This window comes from Hyla sarda, chromosome 3 (assembly GCF_029499605.1).
Source record: "Hyla sarda isolate aHylSar1 chromosome 3, aHylSar1.hap1, whole genome shotgun sequence".
Taxonomy (NCBI): domain Eukaryota; kingdom Metazoa; phylum Chordata; class Amphibia; order Anura; family Hylidae; genus Hyla; species Hyla sarda.
The window spans coordinates 81,989,379-82,009,265 of NC_079191.1; the positions used below are offsets into that span (position 1 = coordinate 81,989,379).

General features: G+C 42.4%; 1 protein-coding gene across 1 annotated transcript in view; it reads left to right on the plus strand.

Moving 5' to 3' along the window:
- RAB6B (RAB6B, member RAS oncogene family) overlaps window positions 1-19,887 on the plus strand; it is a 75,136-nt gene that overhangs the window by 46,308 nt on the left and 8,941 nt on the right. The window contains exons 4-5 of the mRNA XM_056564407.1: window positions 1,975-2,080; window positions 11,177-11,288. Of these exons, the coding sequence (XP_056420382.1) occupies window positions 1,975-2,080; window positions 11,177-11,288 (218 nt within the window). The remainder of the gene's footprint in view (window positions 1-1,974; window positions 2,081-11,176; window positions 11,289-19,887) is intronic.

Genomic DNA, 19,887 nt, shown 5'->3' on the forward strand with positions numbered 1-19,887 from the left:
AATCTCCTTACTACTGGGGTGACACACTGTAACGAACCTCCTCCTGATGTAATCTCACTACTGGGGTGACACACTGTAACAAACCTCCTCCTCATGTAATCTCCTAACTACTGGGGTGACACACTGTAACAAACCTCCTCCTCATGCAATCTCCTTACTACTGGGGTGCCAAACTATCACAAACCTCCTCATGTAATCTCCTTACTACTGGCGTGACACACTGTAACGAACCTCCTCCTCATGTAATCTCCTCACTACTGGGGTGACACACTGTAACAAACCTCCTCCTCATGTAATCTCCTTACTACTGGGGTGACAAACTATCACAAACCTCCTCCTCATGTAATCTCCTTACTACTGGGGTGACACACTGTAACAAACCTTCTTCTCATGTAATCTCCTTACTACTGGGGTGATACACTGTAACGAACCTCCTCCTCATGTAATCTCCTCACTACTGGGGTGACACACTGTAACAAACCTCCTCCTCATGTAATTTCCTAACTACTGAGGTGACACACTGTAACAAACCTCCTCCTCATATAATCTCCTTACTACTGGGGTGACACACTGTAACAAACCCCCTCCTCATGTAATCTCCTTACTACTGGGGTGACACACTGTAACAAACCCCCTCCTCATGTAATCTCCTTACTACTGGGGTGACACAATGTAACAAACCCCCTCCTCATGTAATCTCCTTACTACTGTGGTGACACACTGTAACAAACCTCCTCCTCATGTAATCTCCTTACTACTGTGGTGACACACTGTAACGAACCTCCTCCTCATGTAATCTCCTTACTACTGTGGTGACACACTGTAACAAACCTCCTCCTCATGTAATCTCCTTACTACTGAGGTGACACACTGTAACAAACCTCCTCCTCATGTAATCTCCTTACTACTGGGTTGGCACACTGTATCAAACCCCCTCCTCATGTAATCTACTTACTACTGTGGTGACACACTGTAACAAACCTCCTCCTCATATAATCTCCTTCCTACTGGGGTGACACACTGTAACAAACCCCCTCCTCATGTAATCTCCTTACTACTGAGGTGACACACTGTAACAAACCTCCTCCTCATGTAATCTCCTTACTACTGAGGTGACACACTGTAACAAACCTCCTCCTCATGTAATCTCCTTCCTACTGGGGTGACACACTGTAACAAACCCCCTCCTCATGTAATCTCCTTACTACTGTGGTGACACACTGTAACAAACCTCCTCCTCATGTAATCTCCTTCCTACTGGGGTGACACACTGTAACAAACCCTCTCCGCATGTAATCTCCTTACTACTGGGGTGACACACTGTAACAAACCTCCTCCTCATGTAATTTCCTTACTACTGGGGTGACACACTGTAACAAACCTCCTCCCCGTTTACTCACCTTACTACTGGGGTGGCAGGGTTTTTCTGGATGGGCGGGTGCTTCGAATGCTAGCTAACTTTATTGCAGCGGGCAAACCGGCACCCCCATCAAGAGTGCACTCTGAGATGTGCTGAAAAAGTGCCATCAACTTATAGGACTAAAACAGTGGTCTCAAACTGTGGCCCTCCAGATGTTGTAAAACTTCAACTCCCAGCATGCCCGGACAGCCAACGGCTGTCCGGGCATGCTGGGAGTTGAAGTTTTACAACATCTGGAGGGCCACAGTTTAAGCCCACTGGACTAAAAGGATCTGCTGTGAATGTCTTGGTGCCAGACACCACCCCCAGGGCACTTACAGAGGTCAGAGCTCAAGGTGGACCCGCATGATATTACATTTGTTAGATAGATTGGTAGATTGATCAATAGATAGTAAAACAAACTGATAGTCAGGCCGGCCCAGAGAGTCTATCTATTATGCTATAGGAAAATGTGGTTTAAATATGAGACTTATTAAAATGAAGATATTCATAGGAGGGTCCAGCAATAATGTCATCATCTGCTGTTTCTTCTATTACTTGTTATGTTGTCCCAGGTCAGACTGCAGCTCTGGGACACGGCTGGCCAAGAGAGGTTCCGCAGCCTCATCCCCAGTTATATCCGGGACTCCACCGTGGCTGTGGTAGTTTACGACATTACAAGTAAGTAGATTCTGTAAGTAGTTTTCACCATGTAAATGTCTGCAGCCTTGTAACCGCAGTCAATATGGTGGCCATAATGACATGTTCCAGTTGGCTAAGTCGGCTATGTCTACTGTATATATTTTTTACTTGCGATTAGAGATGAGCGAACTTACAGTAAATTTGATTTGTCACGAACTTCTCGGCTCAGCAGTTTGTCTTATCCTGCATAAATGAGTTCAGCTTTCCGGGGCTCCGGTGGGCTGGAAAAGGTGGATACAGTCCTAGTAAAGAGTCTCCTAGGACTGTATCCACCTTTTCCAGCCCACGGGAGCACCTGAAAGCTGAACTAATTTATGCAGGAAAAGTCATCAACTGCCGAGCCGAGAAGTTCGTGACGAATCAAATTTACTGTAAGTTCGCTCATCTCTACTTGCGATTAAAGAAGCCAGTTTGAGGCTATATGGTTATGCCATCAGCTTATTCTTTAGGTCCCTGTTTCCCAACCAGGGTGCCTCCAGTTGTTGCAAAACTGCAACTCCCAGCAATTACAATACAGGAATCATATATATAAACTACATACAAGATGGCTGCGTAGATGTAAGGAGATATCTCAGGAAGGCATTAGGGAATTAAAACCCCCTTGAAAACAATAATAAATGTAAGCAAATAACAATAAATATAGCAGAAATGGTACCCTCTCAAAAAATATATACAATATATATATATATATATATATATATATATATACCCCCAGACACCATTGGCATAAAGTCCAATAATACACAATAGGTAATGTTACAGATCTTGCCAGATTAAAGAGACACCATCTTTTATAGAGCCCATATTAGCACCCAAAGCAAGGACCGCAGAATACACATCCTTAAAGGGGTCCTCCGGTGGAAAACTTTTTTTTAAAATTTATTTATGTTAAAAAAAAAAATGTATTTGTTTTTTTAAATCAACTGGTGCCAGAAAGTTAAACAGATTTGTAAATTGCTTCTATTAAAAAAATCTTAATCAATCCAGTACTTATTAGCTGCTGAATACTACAGAGGCGGAACACAGAGCTCTCTGCTGACATCATGACCACAGTGCTCTCTGCTGACATCTCTGTCCATTTTAAGAACTGTTCAGAGTAGGAGAAAATCCCCATAGAAAACATATGCTGTTCTGGGCAGTTCTTAAAATGGACAAAGATGTAAGCAGAGAGCACTGTGCTTGTGATGTCAGCAGAGAGCTCTGTGTTCCAAAAAGAAAATAATTTCCTCTATAGTATTCAGCAGCTAATAAGTACTGGAAGGAATAGAAGTAATTTACAAATCTGTTTAACTTTCTGGCACCAGTTGATTTAAAAAAAAAAAGTTTTCCACTGGAGTACCCCTTTAATTGTAGGCTCAGATATTGGTTCTGCATCACTAGGTAGAGTAGGGCCTACTTCAGAGGAGGCAACTCCAGACGGTCCATGAAGGTATCGGAGGAAGAGTCCCCATTGTAAGTGTCATCCCGGGGTGAGGATGAAGGATGGGTGAATGTTTCCTGACAGGTAAGAAATCACTGTGGAAAGGAGAGGTGACAGGATACTTTAGCAGGAGCTCAGACCCACCCCTGCTCAAATCACAGGCCATTCCCCCGAGCAGGTATTTACATGAATAGATAAGTTATTCTGTTAGTTATTCTAATTTTCCAATTAAACTATATATCAATCTGCTCAGATTTTCTTGCTTCATGACATGATGTCTGCAGATTAAACTGCATTTTCAATAGGACAGGTTCCCTTTAAGTAAGGGAGTTTCATCTCCATAGTCTGAACAATTGTGGGGTCTGGTATGAAGGTCGAACTTGTGGGGTGATCTAGGGGTCTTGTGACATACTGATCTTTACCATCTAGCAAGAAAGTCCAGGTACAGCTCTGGGTATAGTATGGGAATCTCTTAAAGGGGTATTCCAGGCAAAAACTTTTTTTATATATCAACTGGCTCCGAAAAGTTAAACAGATTTGTAAATTACTTCTATTAAAAAATCTTAATCCTTCCAATAGTTATTAGCTTCTGAAGTTGAGTTGTTGTTTTCTGTCTAACTGCTTTCTGATGACTCACGTCCCGGGAGCTGTCCAGCTCCTATGGGGTTATTCTCCCATCATGCACAGCTCCCGAGACGTGACATCATCATTGAGCAGTTAGACAGAAAACTTCAGAAGCTAATAACTATTGGAAGGATTAAGATTTTTTAATAGAAGTAATTTACAAATCTGTTTTACTTTCCGGAGCCAGTTGATATATATATATATATATATAAGTTTTTGCCTGGAATACCCCTTTAAATGTGCAACGAGGGTGTATTTATGTGGCCTCCGTGCACGATGAGGGAATTATCCTGTTACTGCGATGTTACACTGTTCATGGGTTCCTCCTGCACAACGTTTCATGGCACCTAATGGAAGTTCATGCTGGGTGTTTTGATCGCATCCGTGTTACACTTATTGAAGGTATAGGTAAAGATGTATCCCAGAGGTTCAATACCCTTAGAGGGCAGGAGAACTTCTGGATACACACTCTCCAAACCCTGTCACCTCGAGGTCTTAATGACATGATCGAGTGTAATCTGTAAAACCAGGTGCAATTTAGTTTCCACCTGTTCTTCTTATCCCATATGGTGTATTTAGCTGTTGGTACGGTTTGCCCCAGTTGTTTTGATACATGGGTGTAGAGATGAGCGAACTTACAGTAAATTCGATTCGTCACGAACTTCTCGGCTCGGCAGTTGATGACTTTTCCTGCATAAATTAGTTCAGCTTTCAGGTGCTCCGGTGGGCTGAAAAAGGTGGATACAGTCCTAGGAAAGAGTCTACTAGGACTGTATCCACCTTTTCCAGCCCACCGGAGCACCGTAAAGCTGAACTAATTTATGCAGGATAAGTCATCAACCGCCGAGCTGAGAAGTTTGTGACAAATCGAATTTACTGTAAGTTCGCTCATCTCTACATGGGTGCCCACATGTATACTTTGTAGTACTTATCCCTCTTTATATTATTTACATTATATATATATATATACAACTCCCAGCATGCTGTCCGGGCATGCTGGGAGTTGTAGTTTTGCAACAGCTGGAGGGCCACAGTTTGAAGACCGCTGTCTTAGATATTCCCAACATATAGCTTTGTACATATATATCTCTGATTTTATTATATAACTCTTATATACATCAATTAGATTGTATAAACAGCTCTTAGATATGACGCCTTGTTTGCTTTACTACGTTCAACCTGTCACATGTACGCTATGATATTTTAACCCTTCTTTGAGTTTTAGCCACAGGCATTAAAAGTGTATGGAAAGCTATTGCCTCCCTTAAAATTGTTATATGATTTTGTGCTGTTTTACTATTATGTACTGTTTACAGGATGTAATGTCATTGTCAGGTGACAGGATGTGATGTCATTGTCAGGTGACAGGATGTGATGTCACTATCAGGTGTCTATCCCACCTCAATGAGAAAATGAGGTGGGATGGACAGCTGATAGTGACATCACATCCTGTCACCTGACAATGACATCACATCCTGCTTGTTCATTTATTCCTATATATACCTTGCTTGTACACTATGTTTTCATACTGATCTGAAGAAGGGGTGGCACACCTGAAACGCGTCATCTGTTTTATTGTTTTAGCTCCAATAAAATCCTCCAGTGTCTATGCATTAACCGCAACTCTGGTTCGATTTTTTTTTCCTTTTCTGGATTTTTTTCACTTTCGCAGCGCCACTCCAAGGGTCTTCTTTCTGTCTTCTACATCACACTGGCTCGCATGGTCACATGGGGTTGCTGCTCACAATTTTTAAAGGCACAGTGATACATTAAACTTGCATATATATAGAACAGCAATCAAATTAATTTAATGAAAAATATATTATTTTATATTACACTATACACATAATTTATTATACTAAGCAACTCCATTGGGCCCAACACTATATGCTGCCAGGCTGCCTCAACTACAGGACAGTCACTTGTGCTGGAACACCACATTTACATTCACAGTATTCTGTGCAAGCTGCAGATTTTATGCTGCAAAGTTCAAGGTAAACTAAATATGTGCAGGATACTGTACGTGTGAATAGACCCTTAAGGGAGAAGTACCATGGGGAAAAAACGTATCCCCTATCCAAAGAAAAGGGAATGCGTTTTAGATCGAAGGGAGTCTGACTGTTGGGACCCCTGCAATCTCCTGTACGGGGCCCTGGCTCTCCCTGGGAGCAGCACCTCACAACCCCCGCACTAAGGGGGGGCTGCCACACTCCCTTCATATATCTCAATGCCGAAGATAGCCGAACAGGTCTCCCATAGAGATATATGGAGGGGTTGTGATGCGCCACTCCTGGGGAGAGCCGGGGCCCCGGAAAGGAGATCGCGGTGTGGCCCAGCAGTAATACCCCCCGCGATCTGAAACTTTTCCCCTATCCTTTGGATAAAGGATTAGTTTTTACCCATAATATATCTCCTTTAATGAAGAAAAAAAAATTTATGTATTTATGTACTGACAAATCATAGGAAAAGGAAAAAATAAAAATAAAAAACCACTGGTAAATACAGACCCTTAAAGGGGTATTCCAGGAAAATTTTATATATATATATATATATATATATATATATATATATATATATATATATAAATCAACTGGCTCCAGAAAGTTAAACAGATTTGCAAATTACTTCTATTAAAAAAAAATCTTAATCCTTCCAATAATTATCAGCTGCTGAAGTTGAGTTGTTCTTTTCTGTCTGGCAACAGTGCTCTCTGCTGATATCTCTGCTTGTCTCGGGAACTGCACAGAGTAGAAGAGGTTTGCTATGGGGATTTGCTTCTACTCTGGACAGTTCCCGAGACACGTGTCATCAGAGAGGACTTAGACAGAAAAGAACAACTCAACTTCAGCAGCTCATAAGTACTGAAAGGATTAAGATTTTTTAATAGAAGTCGTTTACAAATCTGTTTAACTTTCTGGAGCCAGTTGATATATAAAAAATTTTTTTTTCCTGGATAACCCCAGTGTACCTGTTGTTTGAAAAGATATTTTAATACCTACCTGGGTTTGTTAGGTTAACCCTTTAGAGCAGTGGTCTCAAACTGCGGCCCTCCAGATGTTGCGAAACTTCAACTCCCAGCATGCCCGGACAGCCGTTGGCTGTCCGGGCATGCTGGGAGTTGAAGTTTCGCAACATCTGAAGGGCCGCAGTTTGAGACCACTGCTTTAGTGTGATGCAAGGCAACTTGAGTGCAGTGTGAACAACTCCATTCATTTGTAATAAAGTAGTGCAGACACTAAAGCTATTGGCATTTGACAACTTTGTTCATAATGAGTGCAAACGGTTGATCAAATAGCGCAAAAAAAAAAAAAAAGCCTGTTATTGGCAAATAAGCGTATGCTGGATAATGTGCACTTCCCTGCCTGATACTTAACATTCAGCTTGTGAGCAGGATAAGGAGATGCTTCAGAAAAGAAGAAAAGAAAAGGTTGGTAGTGGGGCCTGCAGGATTTAATTAGGACAGGGTCCAGCATGTGCTGCTCTCTGGTCACATTGTGAGTGCGCTGCCCCCTGGTGATCACTGAGTGTGTCACTAGCAGCTTCAAACCCCCTAGGGGCAGCTTCATTTCTGGAATCAGAGAAACACCATCAGCTCATTAGATAATTAACAGCATCTATTTAGTGACTCTTTAGCATCTTGCTAGCATGTTTAATCCCCTCTTATCACATTCTACAGAGCTGCGATCACAGATCCGGGCGTGTGTGCATTAACAGCAAGGAGATACATTACTTTAATGATAGCGTTCAGACAGGCAATGTTTGTTGGTGCTGTTACTGACACTGAGATTTATTGTTTGCAACCTTGTGCGCACACATTCCGATCACTAACGAGGTTCATTACTATGTAGATTTCTTCCATATAGTTGACAAACAGCATGTGCATCTACTGATCTCAATTTCCATTAGATTTTCGATAACTTTTTAGGATCCTTGTTTTACGGCTCCATCTCAGAACGTTCTTTTAGGGTACGTTCACACGCGCTGATTTTTTAGCGGGTTTTCCGCTGCGTATTTGAAAGTCGGCGGGCTCTTCTCGGCTGTCCGCAGCAGATTTTCCGCGGCGGAATTTACGCTGCGGAAAATCCACCACAGTCCCTACTGACTTCAATGGGGCTTGCGGCGGATTTTCCGCAGTGTACATTCCGCCGTGGAAAATCGTCTGCGGACAGCCGAGAAGAGCCCGCCCACTTTCAAATACGTAAAAAAAACAGCGCGTGTGAACGTACCCTTAGGGTAGTATCACATCTGCATCGGGTGTCCTGCAGCTGAAATTTCGAAAGCCAATCCACAAGTGGACACCCGCTGCGGATGCGCTACATGCGCTACAAAACCCTATTCTTAGGCTGGAATTCCACTGAGTTTATTTTTTTGCAAAAACGCCGTAAAAAAACGCCAATTTTCCCACACGGCTTTTTTTCACCGAAAAAACGCCGCGTCCAGTTGTTAGCTGCAAGTCAATAGTAAACTGCAAAATGCCAGATTCCCTTGGCGTTTTTCAGTTTGCCATTTTTTTTTTATCCTTTTGGCGTTTTTCAGCAAATTGGGGCAAAGAGGCTGGATTTTCAAAACGCCCAACAATGGGAAAAAGGGAAAAGTTAAACACACACACACTTTCTAAAAAAAAAATTATTCAAATTTTGTTATAAAAAATAAACATTTAGTTAAATACTTTTTTTATATCCCTACTGCATCCTTCTTTATTTTTTATTTTTTTTCTGGTACTCAACTAATTTTGTACAAAAAAGGGGCCAAAAAAGGCAAATTCCATACAAAGGTAAAATCGCCAGAAAAAAACGCCAAAATGCAGTGAAAAACAGTGGCAGTTTTTCTGGTGTTTTTAAGCCCAAAAAATCGCAGGGCAAAAATCTCAGTGGAATCCTAGCCTTAGGGTTGTTTTTATGTATTTTTATTTTCTCAAAAGAACTGCAGCCCGATGTTACACAAAAGTTTATAGTATAGTACACACTACATACAGGGCATTTTCATTTTAAAAACTCTGCATCCTCTGGGTATGGTGTTTTTTTTCCCCAGTGTATTTACCCACAGGTTTCCCTATAAGACTTGAAAGGACACAGAATAAAAATGCCACTAAAATGCCATAAGAACTCAAGTCGCAATCAGAAAAAGGAATGGTGTTTCCATATTCTATTTTTCATATATATATAAAAAAAAATACATAAAACCCCACTGTGTAATGGAGGCCTTATAATGCATTAAACAGATAATATGTGCTGTTATATCATTTTTAAAGGGGTTGTCTGGCGTTTTTGATAGCAGTTTTTATTTAGTCAATTATACGCGCACTTTTCTCCCTGCGGCAATATATTATTTGTGTTTGACCTCTAGGCGTCTTACTACTTGTATTTGTGTACTTATACTTATGTTGAAGCTTGTTTATCTTTAGCTTGTTGTACCAGGAAAGCCATCACAGCCGTGCACCTCATGTAAAAAACAGTTTGGAACCAACCTCACAGTATAAAGCATTCCAAAGGACACACTTAGGCTAGGTTCAGACTACGGAATTTCCGACAGAAATTCAGTCGTAAAATTTCCGTCCGAAATTCCGCTTGCTAAAATGTCTAGTATAGTGAATGGGTTTCCGTTCACAAATTCACACTTCGGAATTTGTGAAGTGGAAAATCCGCTTAGAAATTTCCGCCTGAAGAAAGGCGGTGCTCTTTCTTGAGGCGGAAATCCGCGCGGAACACATTGCAGTCTATTGGAGTTTGCAGTGTCCGCGCGGTCCTGATTCAGCCGGCGCTGGTCGCACTCAGAATCTCCAGGCGGAAATTTTCTGCCTGGAGATTCCGTAGTCTGAAACTAGCCTTAGGGTCTATTCACATGGCAGAATTTCTGCTTGAAGAATTCCACCTCAAATTAAAGTCTGCACTCTCATTCACACTTCTGAATTTCCGCTTGTATATGGACTTTAATTTGAGGCAGAATACCGCAAGAAGATGAATAGACCCTAAGGGCTCATTCACACTATGGAATCTCTCTGAGCGGAGATTCCATCTGTATCGGCCACCAAGCTGGCACTAGTACCACTCGGAAATGCTCAATCTCCATAGACAACAAAGCATTTGTGAGCTCCTTCCGCCGAAAGCATGACCATGTTCATTCATTTGGCGGAGTCTGGGGTCCAGAATTTCGTAGTGTGAATGCAGGGCTGGTGCAAAGATTTTTGCCACCCTAGGCCAAAGCTGATTTTTACACACTGTAACAAACCTCCTCCTTATGTAATCTCCTTACTAATGGGGTGATACACTGTAACAAACCTCCTCCTCATGTATTCCCCTTACTACTGGGGTGACACACTGTAACAAACCCCTACTCATGTAATCTCCTTACTACTGGAGTGACACACTGTAACAAACCTCCTTATGTAATCTCTTTACTATTGGGGTGACACACTGTAACAAACCTCCTCCTCATGTAATCTCCTAACTACTGGGGTGACACACTGTGACAAACCTCATCCTCATGTAATCCCCTTACTACTGGGGTGACACACTGTGACAAACCTCATCCTCATGTAATCTCCTTACTACTGGGTGACACACTGTAACAAACCTCCTCCTCATGTAATCACCTTACTACTGGGGTATCACACTTTAACAAACCTCCTCCTTGTGTAATTACCTTACTACTGGGGTGACACAGTGGTTGGGCAGGTGCTGCGGGTGCGTGCAGGGCGGCGCCCCCATAAATAGGGGGCTCTAGGCGGTTGCCTATTTTGCCTATAAGCAGAACCGGCCCTGTGGGAATTGTGATGCAGAATTCCATGGTTACATTACACTGCAGCACTGTGGACAGTCAGACTTTTATGGGCACCATATAAATGCCGTTTTAAGGATCAGTATATTTACAACTGGCTTCCACGTCTTTCAGAATTCGTTACATGTATGCTTGTTGATTTCTTTGGATACATCATTGCAAAGGTAAATAATGTGGTGGATGCTCACAGTAAACAATACAATATACTACCTCATCACTTTGTGCTAAATATGACATTCCGGTTTGTTTTTTAGATTTGAATTCCTTTCACCAAACATCCAAATGGATTGATGATGTCAGAACAGAGCGAGGAAGTGATGTCATAATAATGCTGGTTGGAAATAAAACAGATCTTGCAGATAAAAGGTACCAATGAGCTAAAGCATATTTATTACTGACTGCAAAGTACTCTCTGCTGTGGTCCACAGGGGTATTCTGGTTGAAATCATTACTGTCATTTAAAAAAAACTTTCGACATGTCGAAAGTTTTGATTGGTAGGGGTCTCAGTCCTGAGACCCCCACCAACCTCTAGATGTAGCTGGATGAAGCATGCGGCAGTACACTTCTCTCCCAGACTCAGGCTCATTCTGTCTGAGAGTAGAAGATGGGCTTTATTTAAAGTCTATGGAACTGACAAAAAATATCGGTATGCCATCACTGTGCCTGTGTATATTTCCCATGATGCATCATTGTTACAACTAGTGCTCCAGCCAGACAATCTGTCTTCGAGCGCTCCCCTGTCTCGTCCTCCTCTGTCGGCAGTGCCGCGGTTCGCATCACGGGACGCACCCTCATGCGATCGCTGGGCTGTTACTCACCTCCTGCTTCCTCCGCTGTTCCAGGTCGCCGGCGTGCGTGTACCCACCCTCTAGGGCGCATGCACCCCGACTCTCTGCGATTTAAAGGGCCAGTATGCCCTTAATTGGTGACTGCTGCTCGCTGACACTATAAGTGTCAGCACTTCCTGTTTCCCCTTGCCGGATCTTTATGCCCCACAGCCTTAGAGAAAGCATACCTTACTTGTGTTCTGCCTTACTGTGTATCAGAATTCCTTTCTACGTTTCCTGTCCACTCTCCAGTGCCGACTGTCTTGACCTTCCTGCCTGTCCCCGACTACGGGTTTGCCTTATCCTTCCTGTGCCACGCTTCACCTCAGAAGCTTGTGTGGTCGAGTCGTATCAGGGGTAGCGACCTGGGTGCCGCCTGCCGCAGCAAGTCCATCCCGATTTGCGGCTGTCTCTGGTGAAAACCAGCGGCACCTTAGACTCTGCTCCCTGGTACGGCCCACGTCATCATCCACACAGGCTCAGCGGATCCACTTCCCCACAGCCGTTATAATCATGGAGTGTGAAAGGCCTACATTTCTTCTAAGGCTGCATTCACACACACTCATTTTACAAGGCAGCATACATATGAATTGTCTTGTAGAATCAGCCGTTAAAGGAGAGTGCTCATTGGTGTTGGAAAGACATCTATTACATACAAATACATAGATCTAGATCCTTATTGTGTGACAGGCATCAGTTATAAATGGTTAGTGCTTTTGGGTAGGGGGGAGTCATCTTCTAGAAAAGCAGTGGAAGTATCGGAAAGAAGACCTAATGGAAGCCGGCGCTGCTTTATTCAGGGTATACGCGCGAAAAATTCTCCGGATGCCAAGGTATTTTTTAATCGCAAAAGTCTTTATTGAACAAACACAGAATGCATACAGGCAATCGCCTCCCTATATCACCTGTATGCATGCTGTGTCTGTTTAATAAACACTTTTGTGATTCAAAAATACCTTGGCATCTGGAGAATTTTTCTGGGATATATCCTGGATTAAGCAGCGCCTGGCTTCCATTATAAGGTCTTCATTTCTGATACTTCTACTGCATTTTGACAGGTTGGGTACTTCCCTTCCTGTGACCTTCAGGCTGCAGCTTTATCCATGACATCTGGAGACCCCATTAGGGGTGATATGCACTTTAATCTCTAGAACAAGGTAAGAGGCCATCTTGGCCATTTGACCATTGTGACCTTGCACCTACTGAAGAGATAAGGGATCCCTACTAAAGGATCCAAGCCATCCAAAAGTGACGCACGAGGTGCTCCCCTCCAGTCTTCCCTTTTCTACTTCTATACAAACATCTTCTAGAAAAGAGCATGGTGGTAGGAGGTGGAGGACGGTGCATTTTAAGACTCTTGCCTTCTGGTTGGGGCACATTATGATTTCAGGGCCTAGGCCCAGCCAAATTCTGCTGGCAGAGACAAAACCAATCCATGTTTGTTTTAAAAAGGATCCTAGGATGTAAAATCTTATGTCACATCTAAAGCTGCCTATACCCATTAAATACTTGTCAGCCAACCAATCGACATCTACTAGCTCTCCTGACCCCTCCCCCCTGATGCACATGCACTCCTGAATCCACCGTACACTTGCAAACATGTAAACCTTTCTAGCAGTGACTTATGCCATGTGGTAATAAAGATGCCCTTTCAAGAACATCCGGCACATTGGGGGTGATTTATCATTGAGTTTACCCCTTTTTCGGGTGTATTTGTTTGCGCAGTGACTTTCATTGCGTCTTTTTTGTGCGTCTTTTTTTAAAAGAATATTTTCCGATGTTCTCTACGTGCTCGTGTACCGTAGAAAGAAAAATGCTTTACACACTAATTTACTAATTGCGCATTTTTTGTTTCCATATTAAAGCTTTACGCAAACGCAACAGATTTTGCGCAAACATAGAACACCGAGGAGTACATGTACGAATGTGTCAGACAGTAGAAACATGAAGGAATGTCTATGTTTGAGCAAAATTTATTAACAAACGTCTGCACGGTTAATATATTTTGCACACACATGCAAAAAAATAGAAAGCACTGACATGGTTTAAATGATTTCTACCTCACACCGACATTGATAAATCTCCCGCATTGACTCCATAGCTAAGGGCTCGTTCACACAACCATTGTGCTCCTGTAAAGGGAGTTTTGTTGGCCAGTCTGTCAGAAGGACGGGAGTTTGGCAGACAAAATAATACTGCATGTCCTATGTTTTTCTCCGCTCAACTCAATGGACCTTATTCAAGTCAATGGGAACCGTTTGGACCCGGCCCCTGAATGGGTCGGAACACAACAGCCTAACCTAACCTAAATTTGATAATGTTTCTACTGTGTTAAAAGCATTCAAATATTGATTCCACTGACACAAAATATATTAAAATACCTTATGGACAAAGAAATATATTCTTTTTATGTTTACAAAGGTGCAAAAATGAATGGGGTTAGTTAACCTTAAGATGCTTATGTAAAGCTTTCCCGTATAGCTCGGTTTCTGCAGCTCCCTGCTGACCAAGGTCATACGTTCCTGTCCTGGCACTACACAGAATGCAATAGCTGGAGGAAGGCAATGATATATGTATTGCTGGATGTAGAGCTCATTATCTTGATGCATTGTCTTCCCTAACCAAGCGGCATCTTGGAAAATTGAAGGATTCTTATTTAACCTTTGACTCTCAGCGTGTGGTGTATCAGTTCCATGGATCCTTAGACAGTTTGAGGTTAATACAAGCAATGGCAACAAAAGCAAGAAGTAACATCCTCAAGTAAAATAGATCTCTGCTGCAATCTGTAGTGTACATAAGAAAAGGGGCTCCGTAGCACAGATCGTAATGGGCCTCCTATTATGAAGTCTGAATTACCCCCCCCCCCTTAACAATATAATGCCCTTAACAATATAAATATATAAATTCGGATAATTTCTACAAAAACAAGAAAACTGACACTAAATGGGAGACTTTTAAAAATACAGTATCTGGATTTTTCCAAAGCATTTGATACGGTGCCACATAAAAGGTTGGTGCATAAAATTAGAAGGATTGGGCTGGGGGAGAATGTGTGTAAGTCGGTAAGTAACTGGCTCAGTGATAGGAAACAGAGGGGGGTTATTAATGGTACTTATTCTGATTGGGTGACTGTTACTAGTGGGGGACCACAGGGGTCAGTCTTGGGTCCTGTCCTATTTAATATATTCATTATATTCATAAATGACCTTGTAGAGGGGTTGAATAGTAAAGTAGCAATCTTTGCAGATGATACTAAACTCTGTAAACCGGTAAACACAATAGAGGACAGTGCACTGTTACAAATGGATCTGGATAGGTTGGAGGTTTGGGTTGAGAAGTGGAAAATGAGGTTCAACACTGATAAATGTAAGGTAATGCACATGGGGAAGAAAAATCCAGGCTGGGATTATGTATTAAATGGGAGAACACTTGAGACGATTGATGTGGAAAAGGACTTGGGAGTCTTAGTTAACAGTAAATTTAGCTGTAGTGACCAGTGTCGGGCAGCTGCTGCCAAGGCAAATAAAATCATGGGGTGCATCAATAGGGGCATAGATGCCCACGACAAGGAAATAATTCTACCGCTGTACAAATCACTAGTCAGATCACACATAGAATACTGTGTACAGTACTGGGCACCAGTGTACAAGAAAGATATAGTGGAGCTGAAGAGGGTTCAAAGACGGGCAACCAGAGTAATACGGGGAATGGGAGGACTACAGTACCCAGAAAGATTATCAGAATTAGGGTTATTTAGTTTAGAAAAAAGAAGGCTTAGGGGTGACCTAGACCTAATAACTATGTATAAATATATCTAGGGGGACAGTACAGGGATCTCTCCCATGATCTATTTATACCCAGGACTGTATCTATAACAAGGGGGCATCCTCTACATCTACAGGAAAGAAGGTTTCTACACAATCACAGATGAGGGTTCTTTATAAGAGCAGTGAGACTGTGGAATTCTCTGCCTGAGGAGGTGGTCATGGTGAACTCTGTAAAAGAATTTAAAAGTGGTCTGGAGGCATTTTTGGAGAATAATAATGCAGACGTGTCCAATGTGACACCTGCCAGCAGTCTCCCTCACTCCTATGTACATTCAGACTTCATAAACAAAGGACACGGCACACGGTATGTACTGCTTCTTACTTTCATCTCATAACATAGAAAATATATTACCAGTGGTCTCCAAACTGTGGAACTCTAGCTGTAGCAAAACTCTAACTCCCAGCATACCTAGACAGCTGTTGGCCAACAGTCAGTAGTGCTAACCACTGAGCTAGTTACCTATGGCTGTTGGGGATGAAATAACAATATAAATTCAATTTCTTATACAGTACGAACAAAGTTCACAGCGCTGTACAGAAACAAACACATTAGTCATCACTCACATTAGTCCCTGTCCCCAATGGGGTTCATAATATAAATGAAGTGTACAGAGATGTATACAAGAGATGAAAGATACAAGGGACACATGATACTACACTGCTCAAAAAAATAAAGGGAACACTTAACCAACACAATGGCCCTCATTTACTAAGAAAATCGGGTTGTAAGTCTTTCTTGCTTTCTTACCCGACTGCATTTTTCCCCTGGTATTTATTATTATGTCGCATCCTGTTTGTCGCACGTGGGTTTTGTAGGTTTTGGTTTCCAACTCCTCTGAGCTGTCGGGAAAAAATCCACAACAATTCAACAAATTCGGGTTGGAAACCTTAATAAATACGTGGGAAAGCTCAGAAATGTCGGGTAACGCCCCTTTTTCGGGTTTGGGAGAATCCACATCGGGTCCGTCGGGAAAAAATGTCGCATAGTGTCGCAGACTGGCGCACGATGTCTGCGACATGGCGCAGACAAAGATGCGACAAAAAAACCCGACAAAAGAGGTCGGGTTTAGAATAGTAAATGAGGGCCAATGTAATTCCAAGTCAATGACACTTCTGTGAAATCACACTGTCCACTCAGGAAGCAACACTGATTGACAATCAATTTCACATGGTGATGTGCAAATAGAACAGACAACAGGTGGGAATTATAGGCAATTAGCAAGACACCCCCAATAAAGGAGTGGTTCTGCAGGTAATGACCACAGACCACTTCTCAGTTGCTATGCTTCCTGGTTGATGTTTTGGTCACTTTTGAATGCTGGCGGTGCTTTCACTCTAGTGGTAGCATGAGACTGAGTACAACCCACACAAGTGGCTCAGGTAGTGCAACACATGCAGGATGGCACCTCAATGCGAGCTGTGGCAAGAAGGTTTGCTGTGTCTTTCATTGTAGTGTGCATGGAGGCGCTACCAGGAGACAGGCCAGTACATCAGGAGACGTGGAGGTGGTCGTTGGAGGGCAACAACCCAACAGCAGGACCGCTATCTCTGCCTTTGTGCAAGGAGGAGCACTACCAGAGTCCTGCAAAATGACCTCCAGCAGGCCACAAATGTGCATATGTCCACTCAAACGGTCCGAAACAGACTCCATGAGGGTGGTATTATGGCCTGACGTCCACAGGTGGGGGTTGTGCTTACAGCCCAACACCATGCAGGACATTTGGCATTTAATAGAGAACACCAAGATTGGCAACTTCTCCACTGGTGCCCTGTGCTCTTCACAGATGAAAGCAGGTTCACACTGAGCACATGTGACAGATGTGACAGAGTCTGGAGACGCTGTGGACAGCTGCCTGCAACATCTTCCAGCAGGACCAGTTTGGCGGTGGGTCAGTAATGGTGTGGGGTGGTATTTCTTTTGGGGGCCCTACAGCCCTCTATGTGCTTGCCAGAGGTAGCCTGACTGCCATTAGGTACCGAGATGAGATCCTCAGACCCCTTGTGAGACCATATGCTGATGCGGTTGGCCCTGGGTTCCTCCAATGCAAGACAATGCTAGACCTCATGTGGCAGGAGTGTGTCAGCAGTTACCGCAAGAGGAAGGCATTGATGCTATGGACTGGCCCGCCCGTTCCCCAGACCTGAATCTGATTGAGCACATCTGGGACATCATGTCTCACTCCATCCACCAATGCCACGTTGCACCACAGACTATCCAGGAGTTTGCAGATGCTTTAGTCCAGGTCTGGGAGGACATCCCTCAGGAGATTATCCGCCACCTCATCAGGAACATACCCAGACGTTGTAGGTAGGTCATACGGGCACGTGGAGGCCACACACACTACTGAGCCTCATTTTGACTTGTTTTAGGGACATTACATCAAAGTTGGATCAGCCTGTAGTTTGGTTTTCCACTTAGATTTTGAGTGTGACTCCATATCCAGACCTCCATGGGTTGATAAAGTTGATTTCCATTGATAATTTTTGTGTGCTTTTGTTGTCAGCACATTCAACTATGTAAAGAGGAAAGTATTTCATACGATTAGTTTCATTCATTCAGATCTAGGATGTGTTATCTTAGTGTTCCCTTTATTTTTTTGAGCAGTTTATTTTGCTGTATACAAAGCAGGAAAACAGAGCTGTCCTTAAATCCCTACCCTCTAATAATAATGAAAAAAAAAAAAAATTGTAATAAAAAAAATGTAAGGAGACTCTGATACATGAGAAGAGACCAAATGGCAAATAACACATAAATACAATCATGTTGAATGTTCCTCTACGTTGTTTTAATATATATGTTTTTTATATCCAGTTTGCTTTGCAGCTTTGTTGTGTAGACTGGGACAGGGTCAGCAGAGTTGTTTCATTGTAATTTCATTGCAGCTGCTCACCAGTTCATAGTATCTTTTATCGCTTAGATTGTGAGTCCCATTGTGGACAGGGACTAATGTGAGAGTCCCCCTTAGGTTTTTATGATGAATCCTTATTTAACATGATGGTATGCATGTGTAATTTGTGCAATATGCCATTGGGTCTCTTCTTATGTATTAGAGTACCCCTAGGTATAGGGTCACATGAAATATTTGCTGAAACCTCTATAACAATTGTTGGGACCCCACAGTGATGAAGCCTTAAATGGTTCTTGTAGCAAAGTCGTAAGTATATGAACTTTCCTATTAATTGCTGCCAATTAATCCGCACATTTACCTGAACTCATTTCCAGGATAATCACTTCTCCTGCTGTTCCCAAGGCATCTTTCATTCTCCATCTGATATATTTAAGTGTCTCATTTTACTCTCTTTCAGTCTCTTAATGAGCCATGATTAACACGGTGAGAGGGAATAGGTTCACAAGCTTTTAATATACTGTAATGATATGGGGTTGATTTATGGTCAGGAACACTTGGATTACACGGGTGCTACCCTTTATTTTATCACAAATGATTGGACGGTTATCACAGTAAAATTAGCAGCTATAGGGCAGCCTGTTCTGCAACCTGAACACTTCTCTTATCTGATAGTATTAGTGTATAGTAATGGCGCTGAAGATGCTTATCACACACAATACAGTGGGGTCATGTTCCCACAATGTTTACAGCTGGTATCTTATAGCCATAACAAAACGTCTGGAAACACCAATTAAAAATGGATATTTTTCTGGCCGCCAAAACAGCATTTAAATGAGCTTTACAGCCATAGACTTTAATGCAGTAAATTTAACATGCGTTGAACTAAAGGCTGTTTTACTAATGCATTCAATAGATCTGAAAAATAAAAAATCTAAAAACAAAAAATACTGTTTGGCACATGTTCACACAGCAGAAATTCTGCTTTTCCACTCAAATTCCGTGCAGAAAAGCAGAATGCTGAGTTTGTGCAGATGCACCGGAATATCCATTGCGGAAATTCCGCTATGGAATGGGACAGCGGAATCCCACAGCACTTAATGTGCAGTAAATTTAGCAAAATTTTAGAATTTTCCGGCGAAATTCCGCTGTGTTAACATAGCCTATTGCTGCAAAAAATAAAAAATAAATAGCTAAAATAGATTTTGGGAACATGTCCTATGTACAATATCACCTTTTTAGCTGGTATTGACACAGTAAGGGTATGTTCACCAGGCGGAATTTCCGCAATTCCACTGGAATACCTGCAGAAATTGCTCAGAATTTCAGGGGGAATTTCTGTGTTCCACCAAAATTCATGCCCCATTGACTTGAATGAAATTCCACCGCGTTATTCTGCAAAATATAAGACTGGTCTTATCTTTTTGCAGAATGCGGAAATTCTGCTGTCTGAATGGGACTCTG